At 39.5% G+C, this 19772-nt stretch overlaps 2 protein-coding genes across 2 annotated transcripts; both read right to left on the bottom strand.

Annotated features, from left to right (window-relative positions):
* Window positions 1-365: 365 nt before the first annotated feature.
* LOC113021450 (5-hydroxytryptamine receptor 3A-like) lies at window positions 366-9290 on the bottom strand. Its single transcript, XM_026166149.1, has 9 exons — window positions 9251-9290; window positions 8964-9130; window positions 5191-5235; window positions 4913-5022; window positions 1623-1795; window positions 1398-1543; window positions 1101-1311; window positions 857-1006; window positions 366-628 (listed from the first exon to the last, which is right to left on the bottom strand). Exons 1-9 carry the CDS (start codon window positions 9288-9290, stop codon window positions 366-368), a joined length of 1305 nt encoding a protein of 434 aa, XP_026021934.1.
* A 3790-nt stretch (window positions 9291-13080) lies between these two features.
* LOC113019975 (5-hydroxytryptamine receptor 3A-like) lies at window positions 13081-16944 on the bottom strand. The gene is made up of 9 exons (XM_026163642.1): window positions 16844-16944; window positions 16564-16730; window positions 16213-16257; window positions 15927-16036; window positions 14535-14707; window positions 14288-14442; window positions 13990-14200; window positions 13606-13764; window positions 13081-13343 (listed from the first exon to the last, which is right to left on the bottom strand). The coding sequence occupies exons 1-9, from the start codon at window positions 16881-16883 to the stop codon at window positions 13081-13083; spliced, it is 1323 nt and encodes a 440-aa protein (XP_026019427.1). The 5' UTR covers window positions 16884-16944.
* Window positions 16945-19772: the final 2828 nt, after the last annotated feature.

Here is a 19772-nt window from a genome sequence, read left to right as displayed (position 1 = left end):
AACAAAACCTTACTAAAACCTACAATCATATAGTACAGGGTGGGCCATTTCTATGGATACAGCGTAATAACATGGGAATGGTTGGTGATATTAAAGTCCTGTTTGTGGCACATTAGTATATGTGAGGGGGCGAACTCCTCAAGATGGGCGGTGACCATGGTGGCTGTTTAGAAGTCGGCCATCTTGGATACAACTTTTGTTTTTTCAATAGGAAGAGGGCCATGTGACACATCAAACTTCTTGGTAATGTCACAAGAAAAACAATGGTGTGCTTGGCTTCAACGTAACTGCTACACCGTATAAGCATGCACTGGCAGATTATACACACACCGTGTAGGCTTGTAGGCAGGTGCAACAAATCTAACTCAAATAACCTTTGCAATCCACACTAAGTACATGAACGCCAGAAACAAAGCACAAGTACTAAAATATAAAACAAAGAACACATAATCTGTGATTTCAGCCAGTCTCCTGTAGCACCCATGCTTTTTATTCTCTTTGTACTGTCTTCCTGCTTCCCCTCGAACTGCCCTCACTTCATCCAGGATTAGTTTCAGCAGGTCACAGTACTCAGGAAGGTAACACCTGTCTTCTTTTACCTGGCCTGTCTCTTCGGCTTCAGCAGACTCTGAGTGGGAAATGAAAGAGATCATTTATTGAGCAAGCTGCAACAACGTTTCTGGTCTGGTTGACTTTTGCTGTTTTCAGTGAAAAAGCTTAAAAACACCACCATACTCCAGTGACGCACAAAAAACAAAAACAAAACAGAGATAACAAACAGAAGGAAAAGAGACAAACTGACTCCTTATTGATCTCTGTGTTAGTTTCTTTGCAAAGAAAATCTACAAACACATACCTGTGACATCGCCCGTTTGCAGCTGAATATCCTCATGGGCCTCATGGGCCTTCTTACCACAATAACAATCGAGATCGATTAAGAAGGTCACCAGCATGGCCTCCAGGACACTAATCCCCACCAGGGCGAAAACTCCAGCACAGTATGTGGCTAGAAGGTGCAGAGAAATTGCTTGTCGGTGTACTGTTACTAAAATCCCTCTACCTCATTAAAATCTCGATCTTAGATCTACGAGGCTGCTCACCGATCATTGGCAGGCTCTTTTCTGTGGAGGGCAACATGTCCTGAAGAATCAGCAGTAAGACGGAGATGGACAGGAGTATCGTCACTTTGAAGCTCAGCTTTTCACCTCTGGCCTCACTAATGAAGAATGATGCCAAATCCAGGATAAGGAAAAAGAAAAGCGGCACGATAAGATTTATGACATACAGCATTGGCTTCCTCTCCATTGTGACCTGTAAAACAGGCAGATTCATCAGACCTGGACATGAGATAAAAAGCTGTCCACAAAAAAAAACCCATCACAAAAATATTTTCTTACCATGTATCTAAGTCTGTTTCTGGCTTTCGATCCATTAAAAGTTATCAAGCTTTTGAGTTCCCACTCTCCCATTGTAACCATGGCCTCTGCTGAGACTTTATTCAGCACGTTGTCACTGTTGAATGTTCCTAATTTTATCGTTTTCTCTATGGAGACAATAAAAAAAGGAATAAATTGTTACATCAATTGCTCTGGAGGTAATCTGACTCAATTTACAATATTTACCATTCGAGCTCATTGTTGAAAATGTGATGTTGCAGGATTGCGTATCAAAAGGAAACATCGTGAGATCCAGACTGCAGGTGTAGGTCAGCCGCTGGCGTCCACTCGTGTACATCCAACCACTGGAATTCACGGTGACCAGAAGACTCTCCTGAATGCTCCCGGTATCGGAAACACTGAGGGGACAACAGCAGACGCAGGAGGAGAGTCAGAAATTAACTTTATTTTTCACTCTCACTGTTATAATTTCAAGTTTTGCACTGAGTGTGTAATAAAGTTGTGTATTCATCTCCTGAGAACACCTCTATAAATGGTTTGGTAGCTCCCTGTACACTTCAGGGTTGAACAAAAATAAATTGCATAAAAATATGAAGAACTAAAGCATGATTTTTTTAACACAATCCCTTCATTTCAAAGTAAATTAATGGATTCTGCTGGAAAGTAATTGGACAAATTAAATAACTGAAAATAAAATATTCATTTCCAATAGTTGGTTGAAAGCTTTGCTGGCAATTATAGCCTGAAGTCTTGAACTCATGGACATCACCAAATGCTGGCTTTCCCCCTTTTTAATGCTCTGCCAGGCCTTTACTAGGGGTGGGGGAAAAAAATCGATGCTGTGTAGCATCGTGATATTTTGTTTGGTAATAATGTATCGATACAGGGACAGCAGAAATCGATATTTTGTTACAAAAAAGGTTTTTGTGCTCTGACTTCAGAGCACGTTGATCCTTTTTCTGAGCAAGAATCCTGACACTGTCAAATGTGTTTAACTTTTTTTGGCAGCAATAAACATGACAGTTTACTTATTTTAATTTAAGACATGTTTTATTTTGATTAAGTTTAAAACTTTTTTATTTAATGTAAAATTATGTTTTGTTTTAATTTACTTTCAAATTCTTCAGTTGCTGAAGGGGCTGCATAGTTTTCATAAATAGCTATAATTGTACCAGATGGTTGCATTCAGTTAAGTTGGACTAGACTGTAATACAAACCGTTCAGTTTGTCAACAATAAAACTGAAATGAGAGAAAGACTGAGTGTGAGACTTTGATATTAGATAAAATGAATATTGATAAAGTTTACCTTTATGTACAGAATCTGAATATCGCAAAATATTTTAAAAAATTGCAATAGTATCGTATTGTGCGTTAAGTATTGTGATAATATCGTATCGTGGGATGTATGGTGATTCCCACCTCTAGCCTTCAGTTGCTGTTTAAGTTGTTGGCCTTTCTTTAGTCTTTAGTCTTCAACATCTGAACTGCTCAGTTGGGTTAAGATCAGGTGACTGACTTGGCCATTCAAGAATATATCACTTCTTTGCTTTAATAAACTCCTGGCTTGCTTTGGCTGTATGTTTTGGGTCATTGTCCATCTGTCGTATGAAACACCGCCCAATCAATCTGACTGCATCTAGCTGGATTTGAGCAGAATTCATTCTGCTGCTTCTGTCCTGTGTCATATTAACAATAAACACTAGTGTCCCTGTCCCACTGGCAGCCATGTACACCCAAGCCATCACACTGCCTCCATCGTGGTTTACACATGATGTAGCATGCTTTGGATCATGAGCTGTTCTGCGCCTTCTCCATACTTCTTTCCTGCCATCATTCTGGTGGAGGTTGATCTTGGTTTCATATTTCTAAAGAAAGTTTAGTTTTAAAGAACTCTGCTGACTTTTTCAGATGTTTTCTGTCAAAGTCCAATCCTGTCTTTCTATTCTTGAGGCTTATGAGTGGCTTGCACCTTGCACTGAACCCTCTGTATTTACTTTCATGCACTCTTCTCTTTATGGTAGATTTGGATATCAATAAGCCCTCCTCCTGATGAGTGGTGTTCACTTGCTTGGCTGTTGTGAGTGGGTTTCTCTTCACCATAGAAATGATTCTGTGATCATCCACCACTGTGGTCTTCTGTGGATGCCCAGGTCTTCACCAGTGCTTTCTTTCTTTCTCACAATGTACCAAACTGTAGATTAATAATAATATTTTAGCAATTTCTTGGATGGGTTTTTCTGTCTTCGCAGCTTAAGTATGGCTTGTTTCACCTGCACGGAGAGTTCATTTGACTGCACGTCGTCTGTTCACAGCAAAATCTTACAAATGCAAGCACCACACCTCAAATCAAGCCCAGGCTTTTTGTCTCCTTATTTGATAAGGACATAACGTAGGAACTACCCACACCTGCCCATAAAAAAGCCTTTGAGTCAACCGTCCAATTACCTTTGGTCAATTTAAAAAATTGGTGGCACATATTAAGGAACTGAAACTCCTAAACCCTCCATTCAATTTGAATGTGCATATCCTCAAATGAAGCTGAGTCTATACATTATGTTATAATTGGAATATGTTTCAGTAAACAGGTAAAAACAAACTTTCGTCAGTGTCCAAATATATATGGACCTAACTGTACATCTGAGAAGAATTCTGGGATACTCCCTCCTTGCAGTCCTTATCATTGTCACTCCGGCAGCAGCTCACATCAGGGGACAGTGTTCCTGAATTTATGGATGCTGGATTGTGCCTTTGATACTCATTAGTTTCTGCCACGCTTTTTTCTTTTTGTTGGACTGTGCATTGTGAAAAGTTTTGACATCTGTGGCATGTCCTGTTTACTTCTCTATGGCCAGTTCGATATCTGATGGCTGGTAGGGCATGCATAATGGCAGCTTAAATCTGCTGAACTGGCTTTTGAGGATCTTTCTTTATCTTTTGGAGGTATTTGGTTTTGCTGACCATCTTCTGTCTTTCTCATGCTTCCTGTTGGCCTATGGGACACTCAGGTAGTTGTAGGTGTTCTGTATGTTTGCTGTTGCAACTTCTCCAACCCAAACATACAGATGTCCTCGCTGCAGAGCCTAGTGAGGTGGATCCGTGAGTAAATGTTTTGCTCACTCCTGGAGTTCAGTTTGATGTCATTCATGTACTAAAGGTATTACTCCAATAAAAAATCTATAATTTATATCCACTTGTTGTGATGGCCTGGGTGAGACCTGTGCAGGGTCTCAACCCCCAATTTTCAATTAACAAAATATCTTTGCAAATGTTCTGCGGACAAATGTTTCCTAGATGTCTGAACCCAGCTGTAGTCTAGATAAGTTATGTCTACAGTGTTGTGTGTATATTTCACACTTGGACCAAAATTGAAGTTTCCGTATTGTTAATCAGGTATTCAAGCTAATGTAAGTCAGACTTTTTCCTGGGCAGCTTGCTTTCCTTGTAGGAATTACCCCAGAATAAAACTGTGTATAAGTCCAAGTTATTTTGCACTTGTGTAATGAACAGTACTTACTCCTCATTGATTCTCACATCGGGGATCCACAGAAGTGATTTTGGAAGGGTTATCTCTTCTATCCCACAAAAGTCTGAAGAATTCCAAGTAAGGAACTCATTTGTCCAAGACTAGGAAAAGTAAAAGCTTGGATTTAAAGATAATTCTGACTTAACACGAACTGTGTGAGAGTTAAAAGAGCCAAGAATGTCACTAAAGTTGATATATTTACTGATAACAGACAATGGTTTTTCAAACAGTAAACTCAAAATGACGACACTGCCAGTCCACATTCTTACCATGTAGAGCCAGATGTGAGTTGCGATAGTTTGAGACTTCTCCTCCTGCAGACAATCAGCAACACCAACATCAGTATTCACACTTTTCAGCTTGATTAAAATGCTGAACTCAGACGAATTATTATTATTATATGTATTAGGGGTGCAACGATACACAAAATTCACGGTTGGGTTCGGTTCGATACTTTGGCTTACCATCAGGGTCATGCTTCACATGAAGACCAAAATAGTTCCAAACACCAGATCTGAATGAGGGTGGGGGAGGTTCAATTTCGGGTAGCGTTGAGGCAGTTGCCATGTTGCAACTAGCATAACTTCTGTCTCGCTAGCTTGTGCTGCTCAGTGGATCTGCGCTCAACAGTGCAGCCTAGGCGGAGTAGTCGAACGCAGATCCACTGAGCTCTCAACACAGACAGCATAAGATGAGTTGATCAAATAAATTAAAAATATTGTATTGTTCGATACATATGCATACCGAACCGAAAGCACTGTAGCACTGTATCGAACGGGTTAATATCGATACACGTATTGTTGCACCCCTAATAGATAGATAGATAGATAGATAGATAGATAGATAGATTCTGGCGTCATTTATTCTTTTAACATATTTCTCTAAAAATATGGGAATGAGGCAGCACAGAGGGAACTAACCAAATGCCACAACAACAAATACCTGAACCAATCTACTATGAGGACTAAGAGGCTCATAACAACTTATGGAAATCAACAGAAAACAAAAACTTAAATGGAAATATACATGAAACCAACATTCAAAATGCCCAAGGCTTGAGGTTACAGTACTCAATTTTAAATTCTTTCTGGTAATAATAATAATATAAACACATACGAGATATAATCAAGAGACAACCCAGACAAAGAACCCTGGGTAGGTCATAGTCATAACAAAAAGAAGACACCAAATATAAATAACATTAACAGTATGATCAGGAATCAAAACTGTAACAAGGACCACGGACCACTTAAGTAAACCAATTAACTATTAACCAGTTAATAAGCCACTTAAGTGAATCATGGATATTTGACAACTTAGGTGTTGTGATGGACATTAGATGAGAAGAGAGCTGAAGATCTCGCTATCAAGCTGTCAATAAAGACTGTACACTTCTCCCCTTATACACTTGTAGTCAGACAGTAAGTTCCTTTTATGGACCTCCACACCTGGAAGTCTATATTTACAGAGCCATAGTACAAGATATTTCCCCTAAAACCTTTGAAGGACCAGGCCATAATTCCTTTTATGATGTGCATCTTTCCCTCGAAATGTTTTCAGACAAATCTGAGTTGGTTGGATAAAGTTTTACTCGTTTTTCAAATTTGATAAAGCGCTGTCCCTTGGATTTATTTTTGTGTAAACATAGCTTTTAAATAAAGGTAACAGATTCATGAATATAATTCGATGTAAATGTGCAGAAATCTGTGCAAAAAAAGGAGTATGGAGACACCAAAAAACTGTGGAGCAACGAGGCTGTGGAGGAGCTTCGCACGTGTTTGGAGACCACAGACTGGGACACATTGAAGGCTGCTTCTACCAGCTTGGACGAGTTTACGGACACTGTCACCTCCTATATCCACTTCTGTGAGGACAGCATTGTGCCATCACGCACCAGGGTGAGTTATAACAATGACAAACCCTGGTTTACTCCTAAACTCAAAAAGCTGTGGCTGGAAAAGAGAAAGGCGTTCAGAAGCGGAGACAGGGACTGCTACAGAGAGGCCAAGTACAGGTTCACTAAAGAAGTGGACATTGCTAAACATCAGCACTCTGAGAAGATGCAGCAGCAGATCTCAAAGAATGACTCGACCTCTGTGTGGAAAGGTTTTAGGAATATTACAAACTACAAGCCTAAAACCCCCCACTCCACTGATGACTTGCTCTTGGCCAACACCCTCAACGACTTCTACTGCCGTTTAGACGAGCCATCAGGCAGCCTTCACACCTCCAACGGCCCCAACAATAGAGACACTTTGGACACTCATTCCCCCACCTCTCCCCCCTCCATAGAGCCATCACCACCTTCAAACCGTTCACCTGCAACACCCCCCTCCTCACCCCACACAAAAGAGGATTTCACACCACCTCCTCCGACCACAACTCTTCATATTCATGAAGCAGATGTGAGGAAGCAGTTTAAGAACCTGAATGCTCGGAAAGCTCCCGGCCCAGACGGTGTGTCTCCTGCCACCCTCAGACACTGTGCAAACGAGCTGGCCCCAGTGTTTTCTGGCATCTTCAACTCCTCACTGCAGGCATGTCATGTGCCTGCCTGCTTCAAGTCCTCCACCATAATCCCTGTCCCCAAGAAACCTAGGATCACTGGACTAAATGACTACAGACCCGTGGCTCTGACATCTGTGGTCATGAAGTCATTTGAGCGCCTAGTTCTCTCCCATCTCAAGACCCTCACGGCTCCCCTCCTGGACCCCCTGCAGTTTGCATACAGAGCCAACAGGTCTGTAGATGACGCCATCAACATGGCCCTACACTTCATCCTGCAGCATCTGGACTCCCCAGGAACCTACGCCAGGATCCTGTTTGTGGACTTCAGCTCTGCCTTCAACACCATCCTTCCAGACCATCTCCGAGACAAGCTTTCCCAGATGAATGTGCCTGATCCCATCTGCCGGTGGATCACTGACTTCCTGACGGACAGGAAGCAGCACGTGAGGCTGGGGAAGAATGTCTCGGACTCCCGGACCATCAGCACCGGCTCCCCTCAGGGCTGTGTTCTTTCTCCTCTGCTCTTCTCCCTGTACACCAACTGCTGCACCTCCACCCACCAGTCTGTCAAGCTAAACAAGTTTGCAGATGACACCACCGTTATTGGACTCATCTCTGACGGGGATGAGTCTGCCTACAGGAGGGAGGTTGAACGTCTGGTGTCCTGGTGCAGCCACAACAACCTGGTGCTGAATGCCCAGAAGACAGTGGAGATTATTGTGGACTTCAGGAAGCACACAGCCCCACTCCCCCCCATCATCCTGACTGACACCCCCATCACCTCTGTGGACTCATTCCGCTTCCTGGGTACCACCATCACCCAGGACCTGAAGTGGGAGCCCACCATCACCTCCGTCATTAAGAAAGCCCAGCAGAGGATGTACTTCCTGAGGCAGCTGAAGAAATTCAACCTGCCAACACGGACGATGATGCAGTTCTACACTGCAATCATCGAGTCCATCCTCACCTCCTCCATCACCGTGTGGTACGCTGGAGCCACTATCAGGGACAAACAGAGACTGCAGCGTGTTGTGCGCTCTGCTGAGAAGGTGATTGGCTGCAGACTCCCATCTCTGCAGGACCTGTACACCTCCAGGACATTGCGGCGTGCAGCCCGGATCTCAGCTGACCCTTCTCACCCTGGACACAGTCTGTTTGACCTGCTCCCCTCAGGCAGGAGGCTCCGGTCCATTCGCACCAGAACCTCTCGCCACAAGAACAGTTTCTTCCCCTCTGCTGTTGGACACATGAACAATAACCATATGACTGTTCCCACCACTAACACATGACCCTACGCTGTGTCACTGCATCATTTCATGTCTGGCACTGATCACCACCTGCACTCATGTATATATCTTTCTACGTAGCACTCATAATTCTTATTCTCATGTATATCTCATGCACATATCTTTCTTTCTACATAGCACTTTAATTCTTATTGTCTGCACTGAAGCACCGCAGCAATTTCCTAATGTTGTAAACCTCAACATCTGGCAATAAACCCATTCTGATTCTGATTCTGATTCTGACTTACCACTTCTAAAATACCCAACAGAAACATGTCGAGCTGAACGAGTGTGGAGTTGGTCCAGCTTTTCACTGGTCTCATGATTTGCAGAACAGTATTTGATTCAGTCATGTTTAAGTAGTTCAGCAGATCATAGTATGAACAGTCTGAAGTCTGACTGGTGGAAAACCCTGCTGGCAAAAAAACACAAAATCGTAACTTACAGGCAAAATGTAAGACATCAGAAACTCATCCAGCTAAAGTTCAGAAAAATAATTAAAATGTTCAAATCAAGGTCAAATTTAAAAACTCACCAATTAAAGAAAGAAAAGTTAGAGTCCTCAGAGCAGTCATGGCTGTCTGCCTTCAGTCCCAGTAAACGCTTTTAAACTGCACAGCTGCTTACATAGAACAGAGTCATACAATAGTGTGAAGGAGAAATTAATATATGTAAAAAATGAACTGTCAAGTATACTAAAATCCTTCTATTTGTTCCTGTGTGCTATTGAAAGGGAAATAATACTAATCACCTCTGCATTCATGTCATTGGCTGGCAGCTGAGTCAAAAAGTCAACATGTAAGTATTAAACCAGGAGAGAGTAGACAGGTTTTCAGTGAGCAAACTCTTCGCAGTGCCCGTAAATATTTAATGATAATTCAGTTTTACTTTGAAAAGTGACGCTCTAAGTCACTGATTATGAATTTATATTTTCAGGTATAATACAGAATGTAATTACCAGAGGTTTTATGCAATTATGTGTGAAATCTTCAGAAAGTTTAAGCACTGTTCAGAATGTAAAATTCAGCTATTCTTTAATTAACTCAGTTACTTGCAAAATACTTCAAAGACAACAGATCAAATACTGAAAGTGAGAAATAAAATGTTTGAACAATGGTAAAATATTCTTAATTTTGGCTGTGTATGGTTCGACAGTAGATTATACATTTAACACAGTTCAAGAGTTTAAAAAACATTTATAACCGTTGATAAATTATAGCCATTTTTATGTATGACTACAACCTGTTTAAAATTCAATCCATGATCTACTTGGTGAGCCTGAGGATTAATCCATGTACAGTGGAAGCCTGGCTTACGAAGACCCCATTTAACAAAAAATTCAAGTTACGAAGGCACTTAACAGCAATATTTCTGCCCATGATACGGCAAAATGCCCGTGTAACGAAATAGATAAAATAGAAAATTTTTAAAAATTAAATTAAATTCCATAATGTTATATACATGTACACGTATGTATGTATGCTTTCTTCAACCTCCGCCACCTCCTCCTCCGCCAAGAACTTCGTCTTCAGCCAGCTCAAAAGGCGATGGAAAAAGGTGCTTCGACTTACGAAAATTTTGACTTACCAAAGACCTTCTGGAACGAATAATTTCGTAAGTCGGGGTTCCACTGTAATTTATTAATCGTGATTGATGTTATGCCTGCAGTTGCCAGAAGGGGGAGCTCTGGCCTCCCTCCCAATAAAGCGGCGGAAAGAGAAGCATTGTGTCTGAGCATCGGTCTTCGTTTGTCTCCTTTTAGGTTTAAAATAAGGTTGGGCGATATGTAATTAAAGTTATAGTAAATTTTCCAACCGACAATCGTCAGTCCAATAAATGACGATAGGCGGTATATTTGTGCAGGTGACTTTTTGATGGGCGGAGCCATGTAACCCTGCACATTTAGAATTTATACGTTTTGTTTGGAGGGAATATTTTAACTTCGTTTCTTGTTTGTTTCGGTCTATCTATCTATCTATCTATCTATCTATCTATCTATCTATCTATCTATCTATCTATCTATCTATCTACTTTTTGGATTATTCATTCATTTATTTATTTATTTGACATGTACCAAATCGCACAAAAGACTTAACATTGAGTCTGAGATTTTTTTTAACATTTGACGGAAGAGACATTTTGATTTTTAACTTAGTTTTTGTTTAATTTTGTGTTTGTTGTTTGGTTGAGTGTGTAAGACAGATAAACTCTGTAACGGCCTGTAAACATGGTTATAGTGGAAAAAAGAAGCCAGTTTTTCTTTGTTTCCATACCCACCATTATAGGTCTTTTTTTATTAAAATAAAATGGTTTTGTTTTTTCTGAACATAGCCTACTGTTCGAGTAAATGAATCGCTGCATTTGGGCGCACCATGAGGATGCATTTGCTTGCAGCTGGAAGAAGACACCGTTAAAAGAGCGCAATTATTTTTTCCGTTGGCTGGTTCTCTTAGTTTCAGACAAAATGATTAGGAAACTTATTCATAGAAAAATAAATAAATAACTCTTGTAAAATCAATCGGTAAAAGGCTAAGCCTATTGTCAATAGTCAATATAGTCATCCAAATGCCCAACCTTAGTATTAAATGAGCATTTCTGCTTTTGAACTGTAGAAATATATATGTTGAGATGTGCTGACTGCATTTGCAAATGTACCAATAGGATACTAGAATGTTTAGATGATTTACGTTTCCCTGTAATGTTAGGACACTGTTAAGCTTAGCGCTCTGTTGCTGGCTAGCATGGAGCACCATCCTGCCAGAGTGTGTATAAGACATACAGTATCATGTGCATTTTGATAAATGCCTATTAATATTTTTATATGAATGCTTTGTTTATTTTCAGTACTTTTAACTTTAACGATCTATTATGCTTATTGATTTATTAACCATTTTTGTAAATTCTCTGTGATTTTACATCAACTGTGACAGCTGAGTTACAGTTCTTACCAGTTGCTCCACTTTGTTATAATACAACTTGCTATCAACTACTCTCTGAGCTGTGATGAAGCAGCGTAAGTTGGAAACAGAGAGTAAAATTCTACATCTTGAAACATGGCAACACCAATGAGCACAACTTTTACTTTGAAGGCAAATATTCTGTTTCCAGTTTGCATCAGCCTTTTTTTTTTTTTTTAAAGTTCTGCTGAAGCACAGCAAATAGTTACCAATCATTTGCAGCATGTCAGCGTCTTCATTGGAAACTACAGGCAATCTCTTCATTCTGCTAGCCACCAAAACAATCACATGAATGGTTGGATAAGTTGTAACCATGCAAACTACATGCAACTTGATTGTATCAAGTAACGATCACAAACATCCAAGAAACCCTTACCAACTTGTTTGGGAATAGCAACCACTGGTCGCAAGATAGTTGCCAACTTGTCTCTAGACTTATGTGACTGAAGTTGAAAATAGAACAGTTTTGAGTTACTGGATACTTTTATTATACAGCAAGAAAAAAATACAACGACCTTATTCATCCCACAAGTTGGGAAATTCATGTGTTACAGCAACCAAAACATTAATTAACCCAAGACAAAAAGCTTGAACAATATATAATAGGTCAAATAAATAGAATCTCACCAAACGTCCGCAAGGTAAGAATTACACAGAAGAGTCATTACTGCTCCTGCATTCCTGTTGAGATTTTTTTGATTCTGCTCACAGGTAGCTGACGAATGTGTCTTCAGAGAAACCATTCCTCAGAGGATTTTGGTCCATATTGACATACAGTTGCACATCTATGATATGAGTCTCCCATTCCTATACATGCCAAAGGTGCTCTATTGGACTGAAAGTGACTGTTGAAAATATTTGAGTACACCAAATTCATTTCCATCTCCAAAAAACCCAAATTGAGACTGTTTGAGGTTTGTGACAAAACGTGTTTTCCTGCTGAGTGTAGCCATCAGAGGTTAAGAGGCCTGTTTGGACCATTCTCTGTAAACCCTGGAGATAGATGAGACTCAGACAATACCCTTTGGCAACAAGAAACCTGAATTATTCTAGTTTTGTATTTTATAATTAGTCTTTGTTCTTATTTTGTTTTCACTTTCTTTTCAATGACCTTCCAGAGTGGGTTTCCTCAAGTTTTGAAAAAGACGTGCAGTAGTTATTAACATGTTTCATCCTGCACTGCATGCATTTACTAACATTGCGTAGGTGATGTTTCACAACTAAAACATCTTTAAGTTACTTGAAGACGTTTCACCTCTCATCCAAGAAGCTTCTTCAGTTCTGAATCTTTGCAAGCTCCTTTGACTACGATGACCTGGATGACTGAGAACCTTCACAGACAACTAAAACATCTATTTTCATGCACTGATGGATTATACACACAACACAAAATCTACTCAAATTTCAATCAGATCATTTGTGGAATCCACTTTAAATATCCCAACACCACAAAAATTGTGGAAGCAATCAAATATAAAACAAAGAACACACGATCTATGATTGCAGCCAGTCTCCTGTAGCTTTCTTGCTTTCCATTGACTTCGTCCTGTCTTCCAGTTTTGTCTTGAACTGCCTTCACTTCATCAAGGATTAACTTCAGAAGGTCACAGTCACTGGGTAGGTCACTTCTTTTCGGTTTCCCCTCACCCTTTTTTAAAGTTTCAGCAGAATCTGTGCAGGAAATAAAGACAATAGCCAATATAATAATCAGTTACTATAATACTAATAATATGAATATGATGCTTGTCAATTATTCCCAGTTGATTATTCCATGTCAGGGGAAAAAGCTTCGGATTGTCAACAAATTTCTATGTACATGGCCAGCGCCAGACAGCAGATGAACAAAAAGTGGTTCATAGAGACCAAACTTAAAGTCAAATCATGGGGACTAATGGTCTGTAATTTCATTTCCATATCTCAAAAAAGAGGTTACCTTCCATGGGTTCCAGCTGATCATCAGTCTTGGCATTTTCACAGTTTTCAGCCTTCTTATAAAAACAACTAAAACCTTCAAAGTCCATTAAAAACATCACCAGCATGGTCTCCAGGACACTTACAGCCACCATTGTAAAGATGACCATGCAATAAATGGCTAGAAGTGAGATGCAGAGAGATTATGTGTCAGTGCTATTTTACAAAAGTCTGCCACAAAGAAAGATAAGAAATAAGATGATCTTTATTGTCACTGTTGCACAAACAATGAAAAATAGTTTAGCAGATCTTTGGTTTAGCAGCACAGATAGAGCAACAATATAAATTTGTGGAAAAAATATATATACAACATAGTGCAAGTAAAATGTCTTATTTGAATCCTCACATATGATTGGCATGTCTTTTTCAGTGGACGGCAATATGTCCGCAAGAAGCAGCAGTAAGACAGAGATGGACAGAAGTATTGTCACTTTGAAGCTCAGCTTTTCCACTTTGGCCTCACTAATGAAGAATGAAGCCAAATCCATGATCAGGAAATAGAAGAGGGGTATGATGAAATCTATCACATAAAGCATGGGCTTCCTCAACATCAACACCTGTAAAAACAGAGTCATTAGAGACAAAGAGATATGGGCATCTGTGAAAGAGCTATTACTGAAATGTCATCCCAGATATTGTCTTACTCTGAAAGAAACGTAGCTTTTATTTTCAATGGTTTGGTTAGTTGAGTATATGTCGATGTGTTTGAGTTCCCACTGTCCCCTTGTAAGCATGACTGTATCAGAGACTTGAGTAAGGAATCTTTCGTCGCTGATCGTTCCAAATGTTATAGAGTCCACTATGAAGACAATAACAAATGACTCCAAATCATTTGCTCTGACAAAAAAGAGCAAGTGAACCAATTATTACAGTTAATCTGGTGTATTTTACCATCAGAGTTCAGAGATGAAAATGAGATGTAACACGTTTGCAAATCAAAGGGGAACGCGAAGAGATTTAAACGGCACGCAAAGGTCAGCCGCTGCTGAAAGTCTGCCTTCACTGAACCGTTGGAATACACAGTGACCAGTGGACTCATCCGCATGCTCCCATCATCAGAAACACTGCAGAGAGAAGAGGAAACGCATCAGTCATCTGCCAGTAAAGTAATTAAGGGGTTGGTTATTCATCATCAAAGCTTGCCTACAGCTGGCTGTTTCAGTTTCTTTACTTTAACCTTAAAAAAATCCCTGCAGCCTGACAGCTCAGAGGAAGTGCAGGAATCTCCTTTCATTTCAGACTAATACTTGCTGTATCGCAGTTCACAACAACAAACTCTCATTCTGTACAATGAATTTGTATTATTTTACATGAACATTCAATTCAGTTAAATTCAATTTTATTCATGTAGTGCCAAATCACAAAAACAGTTGCCTCAAGCTTCTTTGTTTGGGAAGGATAAACTCCCTTTTAACAGGCCTGTGGTACTTAGCCAACTAATAGAGATAGGTTGATAATGTTTAAGATCGAAGCATTAATTAATGGCAGGACTTCTTTGAGTTGTCTTGTAGTAATGAGGTCTAAAAGACACCTTGATGGTTTGGAGGAAGCATTTACTGAAGATCAATTGGAGAAAATGAATATCAGTGGTACTGAAAGTAGCCATATGCATCGTTGCGTCTGTGAATTGGTAATGAGTAATCTTTTTTCTAATGGTTCAAATTTTGCTTGTCATTACTAGTTAATGTTAAAGGAATGGTTTTTGTCAGCCTGGTTAAAGTGCTAAAGAGATACCTAGGGTTCTTCTTATTTTCTTCAATCAGTGATGAATAGTAAGATGTTCTAGCTTTTTTTTAGACAAGCAAACAGGCTAAATGATGATCTAAATTAGGGGGACGCCATTTCCTCTCCAGTTTACGAGTTATTTGCTTCAAGGTCTACAGGCTGCTGAAAGCTCGGAATGTTGCCTTCATAGATGGAGACGAGGCAAGCCTGAGGACAGCTAGGGCCAACCTTTCCCGTGGCATCAGAGAGGCTAAGAGACAGTACTCCAGGAAAATATCTTCCCTTGTCTCGTCCTGCCTAATCACTCCCAGCTGTGCTCTCCTCCTGTGCCTCATTCCCCTCGTTATCCCTCAGTGTGTTCTTTTTGAGTTTACTTTTTGTCTCTGCAAGTTTGCATTTGGGTCCTCTCCTGCCTGCACACAGCCAGTTTGTGACAGTTTAAATCACTGCACCCATTTCCCTAGCAAAATATGGCTCAAGACTTTTGCACAGTCCTGTACCCTTTTATATAAAATCCCTGCAAACAAAAATTTCATTTCTGCAATGAGCTATACTTACTCTTCAACAATGATTACATCAGGGAACCACAACATTGATGTCATAATGGACAGCTTTTCTATCCCACAAAACTCTGAAGGGTTCCAAGTCAGGAATTCATTTGTCCAACTCTGGAAAGAATGAAAAGCTGAGTTTTAAAAAGTGCCAGAAAAAATATGAATAATAGAAATAATGAATAAATCACGAGCCTACAGAGCTCGTGTTTATGTAACTGCTGATTGGTCCATTTGTCAGCATTGTTCAAAGTGATCATCTTGGTTTTTGAATGTGCCACACAGATTCTTACCATGTGGACCCTGATTTCATTTGTGAAAGTTTGAGACTTCTCATTCTGGAAACAGTAAACAGCAAAAAGATAAGTTATCGAGGGAATTTCCAAGGAACTGTGTTGTTATCTTAAAAGGATCAGTATTTATTAATCCACATAGTCAGGGGTGTATTTCTTTATCCTCTAAGGTTCTGATGCTCTAAAACAATAATGCATCCAAAAAATGTTGTGCTGTGTAAAAGGTGAACCAAAATTATTTGCAAATCATCACAAGTGTGGTTGAAGATCAGACACATCCTAAGGTATAATGTTTGAAATGCTTTTCTGCTTTTGTTCAGTCCATGCAAGAAGGACGATAAGGATGCTTACCGATTCTAAAATGCCCAACAAAAACAAGTCCACCTGAACAAAGGTGCTTCTGGTCCAGTTTTTCACTGGCCGCATGGTTTCCAGAGCAACATTTGATGAGGTCAGGTTCAAGTAGTCCAGTAGATTATAGTATGAGCACTCTGAAGTCAGACTGCAGGAAAACCCTGCTGGGAAGATGAAACATGTAGACAAGAAAAACAAGTGGCCTGAAACTTCAGATCCTACACAACTACAGAGAGAACGTCTCTTTAACAAATCAAAGTCTAATGTAAAAACTCACCAATTACAGAGATAAAAGCCAGAGTCTGTAGAGCAGCCATGGCCTTTTGCTCTCACCTCAGTCTGGGTAAACCCTTTTAAACTGTAGAGTCTTACACAAAACAAAGCAATACAAAATTGTGCATGAGACCTTTGCATTGTCTATTATAGACAAACTCCTATTTGTCCCTCTGTGTGATTGAACATGATACCAATCACCTGTACATTACTATTGTTGAGGTACAAATGAAGCACAAAGTCAACATAAGAAGATCTCATTATCACATCAAGTCTAAATGGAAAGGTTTCCCACTTCCACTTGACGTAACAGTGAATGATCCCACAAAGTATTTGGCCTCTAGTCAAATAGAAGCTTCACATGTGGCTATAAATCACTGTAATTAAAAATGCTGAAATGCGCACCAGAGGATTTTCAACGGTCGGGAAATTCAGGAGCCAATTCTGACCCTCCCATTTGAAAAGTCACAGCGGAAACTAAGACTCATCGGGCCAGGCAGCATATTTCCAATCTTCTGTTGTTCAGTTTTAAACAGCTGAGTGGTTATTTGAGTTGCTGTTTCCTTGCTATCAGCTTGAAGCAGTCCATCCATTCCCCCCTCACTTGTGACATCAATAAGATACCTTTTCCCAGAGAACTGATGCTCACTGGACATTTTCTCTTGTTTGGAACATTCTCCTCCTGACTATATCCACATGGCTAAATGCACTGAGTGGCTGCCATGTGATAGGTTAAGTTAATGATTGTATTCACGAGCTGTTAAAGTTGTGTAGCAACTAACCAGTGAGCATGCAATAAATACATGTGCACAGAATAACTTTTCAAATCCCATTTTCAAAAAACTGAAGTTCTGTGTCAAAAGTATGAAAAAACTAATAAATAAAAATGTATAAAAAATCTTTTATATAATTTTTTACAGTTAGCTATATATATATATATTCTAAGTGATGTAGATCAGTTCAGCTATATTAGAGCAATTCATCAACAATATCTTAATGCAGTTTAATAATTGTGTTTTATTTTTGTTTAAATGGGAACTGATGCAGTTACAAAACTTGGGATTAGCTCCATCAGTTCAGCACTTACTGTGATGACACCAGCTACTATGGTCTGAAAGCAAAACCGTTTCCAATTTTTTTCGAAACAGGATAAAACAGTTATGTGTTTGTTTTTATCCCATCCAAAGTTTCGCTGCTTCAGTCTATGTAAGTGCTAATGAGTAGGAACCCTGAGACAGAAAGTGTAATTTGCCCTGATCAGTTTCACTCTCAGGTCTAAAGATTTTAGGGAAAAAAAATCTCTTCCAGTAAAATAGTATTTGTGTAGCCGTCCTAACAGGTGAAACCTTTTAGAGATCATAGATGAGTCAGATCAGAAGTATGTTTAAAAAGCATCTTCTGAAAATGTACAGTAAAATTTAATGTTTCAGATCATCAAAGAAATGTGAATGTTATACAAGAATCATTTTTTCGCTTTTTTTTTTTGCCTGTCCTGTTTGGATCTTTTGCCATCAGAATTATTGTCTAAAGGCAAAGAAAGATGCCCAACGGATTTACTTAACCAAATGGACCCAGTGACGTAAGTTTCATTATCCGATTGTTAGCGTGAGGGTCTGTGCAAACTGATGTGATTCAGTGGTGGCTTCCTATTACACAGACTTGTGTCTGTAAAGGCAGACTGCATGGCTAGTTGCTTCAATTCATACACCTGAATTCAAATATTAACAGGTGTGACCCAATAGACCAGATAGTGTAGCTAGCAAGCTCCAGTAGTTCGCTAAGGAGCGTGCAAAATGATGTTACTTAGAGCTTAATAATCCACACTGCAGGTACAAATCAGTGCTCAAAGAGATATAAGGTTTATGTTGAACAGAAGCCTTCTCTTTCTGAAAAAGTCCAGTAAGTGTAGACATCTAGGTGAGGATCGACTTGCATATCTTGTATACAACTTTGATTTTTTTTTTTAAACACGATAATGTTAATTAGATAATTAGAAGAGTAATAAATTAATGTCAATCCAAAATTAACATTGGATTAAAGTGTAAAATGGAAACAAAAACAATGGTGTTATTTGCATATCTCAAAGACCCATATTTTATTCCCAACAGAGCAAAGAAAACATGTACGATTTCATTAAAAAAAAGAAAAAAAGAATCAGCTCATTTTGAATTTCATGGCAGCAACGTGTGGAAAAACTGAGATGTGGCATAAAAAGTAAACAGTATTAAAAAGAAACAGCTGGTTAACTGGCAGCAGGTCAGTAACATGATTGGGTTAAAAAAAAGAGCATCTTGGAGAGGCAGAGGTTCACCAATCTGCAAAAAAACGTTTCTACAAATTGTGGAACTTCAAAATGATGTTCCTCAATCTAAAACTGTTATCTAAGATTCTGACAGGAAATCTGTGTGTGCAAGGGACAAGGCTTGAATCAAGGCGACACTGAAGCAGACACACCCAAGAGCCGTAATCCCTCCGTGGGTCTCGGGCAGGGCCGGGTATCGTCACTACAATCGATTCGATTCTGATTCACATGGTCCCAATTCGATCCACAATTTCAGTTCGATTCGGGGAAATTTTGACTCAGACAGAAATATTATAATTCTGATCCTTTATCAGGAAGGACACTCGTGAGACTTCATCTGAGGTGTGAGCATCACAGCAGATTCTTTTGTGTCAAAGTAACTGAGGATAAAACAGAAAAACATGAAGGAGATTTGCCTGGTCTGGGATTTTACAGCAGATGACCTTAAAAATATTCTGCAGTAGAACAAAAACGGGAAAAAACAAGAATCAACATCTGAACATTGCCTGATGCTGCTGAAGTGACGCAGAGCAAAGGTACAATGGTTTTATTAGAGACACAGCTGTTTTGCAATTTGGCATTATTTTAAAAAAGTTTACATTTCTTCGGTATCAAACAGCAGACATGAGGC

Source organism: Astatotilapia calliptera, chromosome 4 (assembly GCF_900246225.1).
Source record: "Astatotilapia calliptera chromosome 4, fAstCal1.2, whole genome shotgun sequence".
Taxonomy (NCBI): Eukaryota; Metazoa; Chordata; class Actinopteri; order Cichliformes; family Cichlidae; genus Astatotilapia; species Astatotilapia calliptera.
This window is presented reverse-complemented; position numbering and strand designations above follow the sequence as displayed.